We start from the raw sequence: 10,199 nt of genomic DNA, 5'->3' as shown, positions 1-10,199 counted from the left end.
TTTTTTTTTTTTTTTTTTTTTTTTTTTTTGTTTGGTTTAGTTATGGATCGAATGACCGAACAACAATAAAAATAATAAAAAGTTGCACGTTTAGTATTGAAATTTTAAAAATTTGTGAGTTCACAAACTTTTGATATTATATTTAGTATGATTTTTGAAAATGTTTAATAAGTTGTTCAAACGCTTCATTGTCATCACACCCCTTGATAGAGAAACCGTCACGGTCTAAAGATGACAACCTTATTTAGATTTCTAAATGTTTCATTTGACGTGCATGATTCGTTGAAGAATTTGCCACTTCGTTTCCTTCCTCGAGGTGTGAAGATGACATGCTCACCTGAGTTTCATTGTAGTGAATTGAGCCCTTCAACCAACCAAAGGAGTTCCTTTTAGGGAAATTGGAGTGTATTAGTAAGAGTTGTTTCAAAGGAGCATTTTTAGACAGATTCGTTTTGGTTCTTTCAATAATCCATCTAAAAAAATGAACAAAGTGCTCCTTTCCTTTAGTTAAATAATAAGTTATCTCATTACAAGAAGCAACATCACACGTGACGCCACAGTGTTCAGTTGACCATTGCCATGGGGACCCTCCTCTGCTGCTCTGGCTTTCACGAAGGGCTCTGCACAGGAAAAAGAAACAACGATATGATAATAATTTCAATCAATTCATGAAATTTATCGTAACTTCTTTTCATTATCATGATTCAATTCTTTAATAATTGTTGCGACACATTTCCTTTAGAAAAAGTCCATCCATTCACGTGATAAAAGATGGATTTAGAATGTGCTCGATAGCCTCTAAAGTTATAGATCTAGAGCTACCTCTATATCTAACAAATAGTCGAGATGTATGTAAGTTAATCCTAACATTCACAATTTTTTTTTTTAAAAAAAAATCTTCGAATATTAGAGAGAATTACCAAAAACCGCTTCCTAAAGTTATCAACATGCTCCCGTGGGTCGCCCTTCGTTTGTTGGTAACCCTCGATCTTGTTCATCTCCTAGAAACAGAAAGTGAGCCAATATTTTGAGCAAAAGTTGTAAAGATATTATTCATTTTACAAGAAATGATGAGATCAATGTATGAAAATCATGATTTATAGCCATCCCAATTGCTCTTGGTTACATCATTCACAAGTCTTATGATTGACGAAGAGTAGACTAAGAAAGTTCTTAAAGATCAGAAAGGGATGTTCTCAGTACCTCAATCCAAGCTGCCAGCTTTGGCCTGCCAGCCGTGATATCATATGTTTTTACTTCCAACAAGAACGGCTGATACCTTTCAATAAAGGGCGCATAAGCTATATCCACCTGAGAGCCAACAAAAATTATACCATATGGGACAACATCGGTAACAACTCAAACTCATCATTAACAGATCTTGTCTGTTTTGGGCTTTCCTTTCTGAACTTCTCCTCAAAATTTTAAAACGCGTTAATAAGGAGAGGTTTCCACACTCTTATAAGGAATGTTTTGTTCTCCTCTCTAACCGACGTAGGATCTCACAACATCCATCAACGTAATGAAAGACGTTACTTACCAAACTAAACTGACCTAGAAAAAATGGGCCATCTCCATATTTTGAAAGAGCTGATTCGATGTAGTCGAACGCTACGTCTGAGAAAAGATATATCATTTAAATGATTCAACTTGGTTTTCGTGTAAAAAGGACATGGAAAAGGAAGGAGCTGCTGCTAATATCTTACCAGCTTCATTTCGATCTCCTTTAAATGAAGACACCACGGATCCCCTGAAAGAGTTCACGTAGTTCATCAATTCTTCAGCAAACTCTCTCCTTCCCTGATCCTATATATTCAGATTTAGGATGCTTCAGTACTAATGGATATTTTACTCAAGCTGATGAGGCATCACAAAATTCTTACCTCAGGAAATAATGAAGGCCCCTCAAAATTGCTGTCAATATATCTAATTAAGTCAAGACTCTCTCCTTTGACTTCATTATTATGTTCAAGAGCTGGCACCTGCACTAATAATCGGAAGTCAAAAACATAAAAGAGGAAATAGATAGACAGCAGCTTATTTTGTTATTTCCCCTTCATGGACAAATAAAACTTAATTGTTGTTATTTGACTAACATGATTATAATTCATATATTGTGAGATTCCACGTCGGTTGGGGAGGAGAACGTAGCATTCTTTATAAAAATGTAAAAACCTCTCCCTAGCAGACACATTTTAAAAACCATGAGAATATATTGTCTTGTTTGGGCTTTCCCTTTCGAGCATCCCCTCATCGATTGGAGAAGGGAACGAGTACCAGCGAGGACGTTGGGGCCTTGTAAGGAGGGTGGATTGTGAGATCCAACGTCGGGATGGGGAGAAGAACGAAACATTCTTTATAAGGTTTGGAAACTTCTCTCTCGCAAACACATTTTAAAAACTTTGAGGGGATACTATCCTCTTTGGGCTTTCCCTTCAGGCTTCCCCTCATTTGTTGGAAAAGGGAACGAGTGCCAGCGAGTTCGCTACGCCCTGAAGGGGGTGGATAATGAAATCCCACATCGGTTGGGGAGGAGAACGAAACATTCTTTATAAGGGTGTGGAAACCTCTCACTAGCTGACGCGTTTTAAAAAACTTGAGGGAAAGCTCGAAAGAAAAAACCCAAATAAGACAATATATGTTAGCGATGGACTTAGGCCATTACGTTAAAAATCTTTACCTTGTTAGGTGGGTAAACTTTTTCCTTGTACCAAGATGGCCTATCTCGTAGATTTATTGGAACCAATTGTATCTTATTCTGCAAACCCTGCTCCAAAACAATATTATGAACATATGATTAATGTCAGAGAGAGCCATGTTGATTCTCAAAATGCATCAAAAGAGATAATAACCTGACATGAGAAACAACAAAACATGCCTAATAGTGAAAGTTGTTTGGCGAGTGAGAGAAATAACCTTACAGTTCCGAGTAATCCAGACACGCTGCGCATAAGGGCATGTATAAGATATGTAAAGCCTACAATGTTGAAGAAAATAGAAGGATTATCAGCATCACATAGACATCCAAACGAAGCATAAAATCGGCACAGCATTTGTATATATAACAAGGAATTTGCATATGATAAAATGAATGTTAAGAATGGATGCCTGAAAACTGAACCAACCTCGTTGTTCCATCAAAGATGGGAGGTGGTTCTGAAGCAGAAGTGAGGGCTGGAGGAAGAACTTCCTGAAAAGCTCTTTCAAATATACAAAATAAAAGGTGAAAACACAAAAAGAAATCTAAATCAAATCAATAATATAGATTCGACCAAATCGCTTCTCTTATTTAGAACTTTGCAACTTTTCCTATGAACCGTCAAGAACATTATTGAACTCAAAATTGTACTATCAATTTTGTAATAGAATCTTAATCCTCGATTCCGTTAAATTTCTTATGCCATCCAACATTCAAATACCCGAAAATCATTCGTTTCGATAGCATTAGGGAAAAAAAAACAAAAACAAACAAATTTAACATTCGCTATTCGAAGGAACAGAAAGAATTTCATTATAACAGAGAAGGAAGGGAATAAGTTAAACATACTCAGCAGCAGCCATTTTCACAGAAATTACAGGTCTGACTCTTCTTCGAGATACTTGTCTTTGAAGCTTAAGAGGAGAAATAATGATGCTGGAGAAGCTTAATCTCCGGGATGAAAACGGAATGCAAGGAAGTGAAACATCTGAGCAAGACGATGGGTGTGAGACGCCGATGGGGCTGCCCAGTGTCCAAGTCGCCATGATTATGATAATATTATGAGCAGTTCTTGGTGCACGCTGCAAGATGAAAAAATAAAAATATTATTTATCAATTTCCTTTCTCTAGGATTCTGATTTGCCTGTTTCAGCTGAAATTGTAGTGATGTCTTTTACCAAGATTAGATACTCATATATAATTTTAGTTCTTAAAACATTTATTTGTTCATTTTTAAATATTTAATTAAATTTTGCAAATCTCTCTTCATATATATATATTTTGAAAGATTACTTTTGAAATAAAAAATATATTTTAAAATTAACAAAATTTGATTAACTCAATTTAGTTTTAGGGTCAATTTTTATTTCCAATTTTAAATTTGATAAATAATTATGTATTGTTTTTTTAAAATAATAAAAATATTAATAGAAAAACTAATACTTAATTTTTTAATACATTCAAAACAACATAATTCAATAGAAAAGATATCTATTATCATTTCGACTAAAATGGTATTTTTTTATTTGATTTTGTATTTATATTCCCTACAAAAAAAATATATATATTTAATATTCATACATTTAACTAATGAAATTCTTTACCCATGATCTAAAAAAATAATCTTGTCAGTATCGGTATAAATAATCTTTCCCCCATGTTTGGCTATAGTAGCAACTCCTAAATCTCGAGCCACGTGGCGTCCCAACCCGAGACTGCTTGACATTATTAACATTATTACTCATTTTTAGTACATTATTTTTATAATTAAATAACTTAAATACGTATTAGAAGTTGAGTTGATGTAGGTGGATTAAAATTTGGTTTGAAAATTGAAATATATTAAAAATATATATATATATATATAAAAGTAGGGATTGAAGAGTCATGAAATATTATCTATGTCTCTATAGAATTGACAGAAATGTGAATAAGGAGAATTTCTTAGAGAAAAACAGTGGTGGTGCTTACTGCTATACATGAAAAAGGAAAACACGAAAGTAAAAAAGAAGAAAAAATAAAGAGGGGAAGGGGAAGGGGAATGGGAATGGGTATAGAGAAAAGGGGTCATGGTGGTTTCCAATTTTTCCTCTTCTGAACACAAAAAAGAAAAAAGAAAAAAAAAAAAAAAATAACAACTTTGCAATACAAATGAGAAAAAAATGGGGGTTGGTGGATGGAATGGATGTAAAAGCACATGAGATGACACCTGCTGCTCATTCATATGATATGATGATATGATGATGCTAACAACGCTTCATAAACTACGATCTAGCCAGGATCCCAGAACCTCCTCTGATTGAAAGCATTGGTCCGTAGCTCGGACTTCGACTAATCAAATGCGAATCGAGGAACAATACTACAACAGTTATGTCATCGTGAAAATGCCTTCTTACCCCGCGGTCGATCTTCTTCAAGTCTGTGTATCTCATTTCTCTTTTCTTTGCAGCTCCGTGAAGAGCCGCTTTAACCAGTTTCCTTGCAACCCCCTGTAATAAGTTAGATTATGAACTTTTAATATTGTATTTAATACGTCCTTAGAAGCTCGCCAATGGAAAGAAATCTTTTCTACAGTGAGAGGTAGTCTACTCAAATGTAGAGAAATGACTATAACAGAGTTTCACAGCTACTCTAGGAGGAATTTTTTTTTTGTAGCTCTAGAATACTTCCGTTTATGCTCCTACCTATTATCTGAATAAACCAAGAAAGATGTACTGTCTAATGAGACTAGTAGAAAATATTTACTCATGGGTTGGGCAATTCTTCTATTCTGGTTCATGGTTTCTCTTGGCTGGCTATATGGTTCATCTAGGGGAGTGATCGATTTTCAAGAAATAGTAAATGGTCTTCTCAATACACAAATGTATGACTTGAAATAGTACATCACCGTAGGAATTGGGTTCAAGCTTTTCCTAGCCCTTTCTCATCAATGGACTCCTAACGCATACGAAGGAGTGCAGTTCGTTCGATAAATTCCTACCATCTCTGAGATGTTTGGATTTTTCAAAACTGAAGAAAAATAATATACCAAGAAGCAAACAGAAGAGTCTAGCAAAGATAGAGCAAAAGAAAACATACGTTACGTGGACAACTATGGACGATATCGACAGCTTCCTGATTGCTTATATACTCCCAAAGACCATCTGAAGCAAAGATAAGGAACTGATCCTCCGGATACAGTTTCTGCACTACAATAGCAGGCTCGGCTTTAAGAATAGGCTTGTGGAATGGTTCTGGTAATCTGAACTTGGGCAAGAGAGGCTCTCGGTTGAACTCTGTTTTCTTCAGGTAAGCATCACCAAGGGATCTTGAGACCTACATCACCAGGAGAGTGACACTTTCTAGTAGGGAAATAATTTTTGAATTTTATATCAAGAACGAACGAACAAACAAACAAACCTGTATAACACCCTTCACGCGCCACACCTTGTGCTTTAGCACAACGATCTGCGGATCACCGGGATGCAACGAGTGCAGCTCCTCTCGCACAGATTCAATACTAGCATTGTGCTCAGATGACAATTGGATGGCTTTAACCTCTTTATGAGTTTTTTCAAATCTTCCCAACACCACTCTAGAATCTCCAGCATTTGCAATATACAGTAATCCACAACATATTATGCCTACCAAACAGCATGAACCAACCGAAGCAATTTGAGGCTTACTAAGCCATTGTTTCTTTACAAGAGACAAAAATTCCTCCTCTGTCTCCAAGAATGCTTTGTTTATAATTTCAGCAGATACTCCCCGATTTTCTGGAATAAATTCTGCACCATGAAAAGCTGTCAAATGTAAACATTCCAATTAGCTATATAATGAAAATTGGTAGGAGACCATAAAACCACTCACTAACTCACAACCACTCTCCAGGAAAGACCAATATACATCTTTCCTTCCATCATTTGCTTTCGGAACTCTATACTAATTTCCGCTACGATCTAGATGTTTTAGGTACAAGAACATACTTTCGATTCCCGTATTGCAGATTCCCAAAACATTTGATAAGTCACCGAATTCGGAATCAAAAGAATAATGTCACTTTCCTCTAAATCAGCACTATCAAATTCAACATATTGTTGAAGGCAAGATACTTTCGGTCGAACGAAAATGCTGAGGTCTACAAATCATCTCTCGCTCTATTTTACTCATTTTGACAAAAAAGACAAATTTCACAGGATGCAATGGTTTCTCTCAAGCACAGAAAACATCCATTTCCTCTTAATAGTTCCTTGCATATGGCTCAATCTCATGTCCTTCAGCTGAGACAATCAAATCCTTCTCTAATCCATCATATAAGTCAATGTGAGTATATATAGAAAAGAAACAGAACCCGTTTCATTGACCGATGGAATAGAATACAAAAGGAAGTCCTTTCTGTAAAATAGTTATAAAAATTAAATCCATTCTGATAAAATGATGAAGCAATATTCATGTCTCAAGATCAGGATCCGTTAACAGTGATTCTCCGTCAGAGTTCATCGACACACTTTTCAAAAGTCATCACAAACTTGATATTAGACTACAAACTTAGATGTTGATCTAACTAGGACAATCAAATGATATGCACAGAAACATTCTGCATAAGTAAATGTAAGACTTACTCTTCATATTATTGAACAGACGATCACTTATGAATTCTGCAGCTTCAGGTCCTCCATGGCCATCATAGATTCCAACGAACGTCCCAATGGGACCTGATTCAAATGAGCTCAGTGGCCCTGACTCGAGTTGGCTACGATCTTCCAACAAATTATTTGCCTGAATAACAGCCATTGAGAATTCCCCATTAATATGGCGGCCAGAATCCTTGTACCATAACAATCCATCAACCCGACCACTCGCATCCCCACCTCTGCTGGAATTTTCACCTTCAACAGAAGGTTTCCAGCAAGGTGATACAATCTTCATCAAAGTTTCTGATACCATCCCTTACATATTCTCACCCAAATGATCCAGCACCAAAAACCATTCTTCGAACCGAGCAGAAGGATAGTATTAAAATCAGAAGTTCGCTTGATTTCGTTCACAAATATAGGAATCGAAATAACAAGTTTCAGATATCAGAAAGTCATTGATCAAAGCAGAAACCATTAATGTTTCAATCAGAAAACATTGAGTTTCGTGATGGTTATACGTAGGAAAACTGCAAACACAATGGCACAATAAATGAAAAGACAATTCAAAATTCACAATATAGAACAGTATATAACTAAAATTCAATCGCTAAGTTTACAAAATTGAACCTATGAACAATAAAGAATACAAAAACACCAATAACAAACCTTGATCACTGATTTCCGATAGATCTTGCAGGCCCTTTTCTGCAGAACTGCTCAATTACAGACGGATGAACATATTATATGATGAACTAAAAAAGGGAATCGATTAAAAGAAATTCGGGTGTTCTGACAGAAGGAAAAGAACTGTCAGAACGTTGAAATGGGTAGATCTGGAAAGAGAGAATTCCTGAAGCTTAATTGGCCCTCCTCCTCCTCAGGGTCCTTCCTTTTCTTTTCTATTTTCTATTTTCTATTTTCTTTTTTCTTTTTCTGTTTCTTTGAGCCAAAGAAACAGATGGATCACTCTCCAACAACAGAACCCCTTTGGTTTGGAAACAATTTAAGAAACTAAAAAAGGAACCTCCCTCTCGGAGGGCTCTTCTTGGCTGACTAAATCAGGCACTTTTCGGTTACGGTTTTCTAATTTATTGCCCGGACTTTTTGACTTTGACCTTCAACGAATCCGCCATTCTTGGCAAAAAGGAAGAATAGCAAAAACCCTAAGAAAATATGAATCGAAGCAATTCCAAAAACAAACAAAAGAAAAGATCCTCAGATCACTTTCTCGAGAAAATGAGGGTAAATTTTCCGGGAAAAGTTAGGAGAGAGAAATCGAAAAGGAGAGGAGCGAGAAATGAAATGATAATAAACCCTTCGAATTCAAAATCAAATGTAGAATCGTTTGCCTTCTCTTCGCTGGTAAAATCGGCCGTCGATTCGTTCAGAAAGGTACTGATCTGGCACAAACATCTGGCATTCGAAAATTCAGAAATTCCATTTCGCATACATTCTTCCATTTTCGATCGCTTACTTTTTGATGCACTGCTTAAAAATTTATTGCATAAAATTTAAATTAACATTTAAATCAATGCACAAACATTAGATTTTTTATAACTAAGATTTCTCGTGGTTTTTAAAGGTATGTTCGAATTTGATAATTTAAATAATGCAAATTACAAAATATATATATATATATATATATAATAAATAGAATAGTTCAATTTATTTTTGTTAAAATTAAAAAATATATAAATATATTACAAATTACATGCATAATTTTTAAAAATAATTATTATAGGACCCATCAAAATGAATTTAAAATTTTAAAAATAATTTATTTTATTCAATTTGTGAATTTTGACCCTCTTTAAGTACCGTATATAAAAACGTCGAGGGAAAATTTTCAGTTCCGTTTTCGCTCCTTGAAATTTCAGGAAAATATGTGGGTGCGATCAGCCTGAGATGTCCGTTTCTCCGTGGCTATCCCCCAATCAGACCCTGATTCGATTCACTATTCCGACTGTTTCAGCTCGAGATCACCTTCCATTGATTCGTTCCAATTTCGCAACCGCTTTTACCGGAGGATCGGACATGGCAGTTAACTCCGTTCGTGTCGCCGTCGCTCAAATGACCTCCATTAACAACCTCTCTTTCAACTTCGCCACATGTTCTCGCCTCGTCAAGGTATGTTAACTCACAGCGCTCTTCGTTGTTTATGTCTTAATCATCATTTTATCTCTGCATTTGGCGATACCTACAATGTTTTGAAAACCTTTCATAATTGTTCGGAATATTATGAATCAAGGTCGTTTACAGCCTAGTTTCTGTTTGAAATGCTTGTTTGAAGTTATTATGGGAGTAAATTATCCGTCCTACTGTAGAAAGAAAAGAATTAGGAGTATAAATCTCTGATTACGAGGTTAGCCCATCGAGATACTACTTTGAGACAATATTCTGCCGTTTTCAGCTGAACGGACGTTTCTTCTTATTATTCTTATAATATTGCCCAGTTTCTTGTATTAGTTGTTATGTGTATGCAATTTATCTTTATGAAGCTATGAGCTATTGATTAGAAAATGGTGGATTTGATGTCTGAATGATCGATTTATCAATAATAATAATAATAAATAAATAAATAAATTTTTAAAAAAATCAATATTCCTGTTTTGAAATGATTTTGCCTTCAGCTAAACAAGGTAACACGATTATTTACATATTCATAGGAAGCAGTTTCAGCTGGAGCAAAACTGGTATGCTTCCCAGAGGATTTTTCTTTTATGCCTGCCAAAGATGGGGAAGGTCAAAAGATTGCAGAGCCTTTAGACGGACCAATTATGAATCAGTACTGCTCTTTAGCAAGGTTGTTCATAATTCTTCGGCTGTTAAATCTCTGTCTAAGTCACAAAAAAAAAAAAAAAAAAAAAAAAAAAAAAAAAAAAAAA

At 35.3% G+C, this 10,199-nt stretch overlaps 3 protein-coding genes across 4 annotated transcripts in view; 1 reads left to right on the top strand and 2 right to left on the bottom strand.

The window, feature by feature from the left end:
- Positions 1-383: 383 nt before the first annotated feature.
- On the bottom strand, positions 384-3,768 carry LOC111489100 (protein IN2-1 homolog B). The gene is made up of 10 exons (XM_023137141.1): positions 3,548-3,768; positions 3,126-3,200; positions 2,917-2,977; positions 2,681-2,767; positions 1,884-1,982; positions 1,707-1,806; positions 1,541-1,617; positions 1,204-1,311; positions 921-1,001; positions 384-620 (listed from the first exon to the last, which is right to left on the bottom strand). Exons 1-10 carry the CDS (start codon positions 3,742-3,744, stop codon positions 609-611), a joined length of 897 nt encoding a protein of 298 aa, XP_022992909.1. The 5' UTR covers positions 3,745-3,768; the 3' UTR covers positions 384-608.
- Positions 3,769-4,581: 813 nt separating this feature from the next.
- Positions 4,582-8,799, bottom strand: LOC111487073 (probable protein phosphatase 2C 38). 2 transcript variants are annotated; one of them, XM_023134301.1, is made up of 5 exons: positions 7,981-8,799; positions 7,300-7,841; positions 6,098-6,480; positions 5,777-6,013; positions 4,582-5,187 (listed from the first exon to the last, which is right to left on the bottom strand). In XM_023134301.1, the coding sequence occupies exons 2-5, from the start codon at positions 7,622-7,624 to the stop codon at positions 4,963-4,965; spliced, it is 1,170 nt and encodes a 389-aa protein (XP_022990069.1). In that variant the 5' UTR covers positions 7,625-7,841; positions 7,981-8,799; the 3' UTR covers positions 4,582-4,962. The 2 variants fall into 2 exon arrangements, with proteins under 2 accessions (XP_022990069.1, XP_022990076.1); XM_023134308.1 differs by having other exon boundaries at positions 6,098-6,465.
- A 351-nt stretch (positions 8,800-9,150) lies between these two features.
- LOC111488776 (nitrilase-like protein 2) overlaps positions 9,151-10,199 on the top strand; it is a 4,031-nt gene continuing 2,982 nt past the window's right edge. The window contains exons 1-2 of the mRNA XM_023136699.1: positions 9,151-9,441; positions 9,981-10,117. Coding sequence (XP_022992467.1) covers positions 9,220-9,441; positions 9,981-10,117 — 359 coding nt within the window. The 5' untranslated portion in view covers positions 9,151-9,219. The remainder of the gene's footprint in view (positions 9,442-9,980; positions 10,118-10,199) is intronic.

Source organism: Cucurbita maxima, unplaced genomic scaffold, assembly GCF_002738345.1.
Source record: "Cucurbita maxima cultivar Rimu unplaced genomic scaffold, Cmax_1.0 Cma_Scf00001, whole genome shotgun sequence".
NCBI lineage: Eukaryota > Viridiplantae > Streptophyta > Magnoliopsida > Cucurbitales > Cucurbitaceae > Cucurbita > Cucurbita maxima.
Note: the sequence above shows the minus strand (reverse complement) of the source record. Positions and strands in the feature narration are given on the sequence as shown.

Excerpts from the sequence above, each read along its gene's own strand:
- LOC111489100 (XM_023137141.1), bottom strand. The coding sequence starts at position 3,744 with ATGGCGACTTGGACACTGGGCAGCCCCATCGGCGTCTCACACCCATCG. Across the intron at positions 3,201-3,547 it reads GTGAAAATGGCTGCTGCTGA|AGCTTTTCAGGAAGTTCTTC; the intron begins GTATGTTTAACT and ends TATATTTGAAAG. Across the intron at positions 1,002-1,203 it reads AGCTGGCAGCTTGGATTGAG|GAGATGAACAAGATCGAGGG; the intron begins GTACTGAGAACA and ends TTCTGTTTCTAG.
- LOC111487073 (XM_023134301.1), bottom strand. The coding sequence starts at position 7,624 with ATGGTATCAGAAACTTTGATGAAGATTGTATCACCTTGCTGGAAACCT. Across the intron at positions 6,481-7,299 it reads TCTGTTCAATAATATGAAGA|CTTTTCATGGTGCAGAATTT; the intron begins GTAAGTCTTACA and ends TACATTTGACAG. Across the intron at positions 6,014-6,097 it reads GCGTGAAGGGTGTTATACAG|GTCTCAAGATCCCTTGGTGA; the intron begins GTTTGTTTGTTT and ends CTGGTGATGTAG.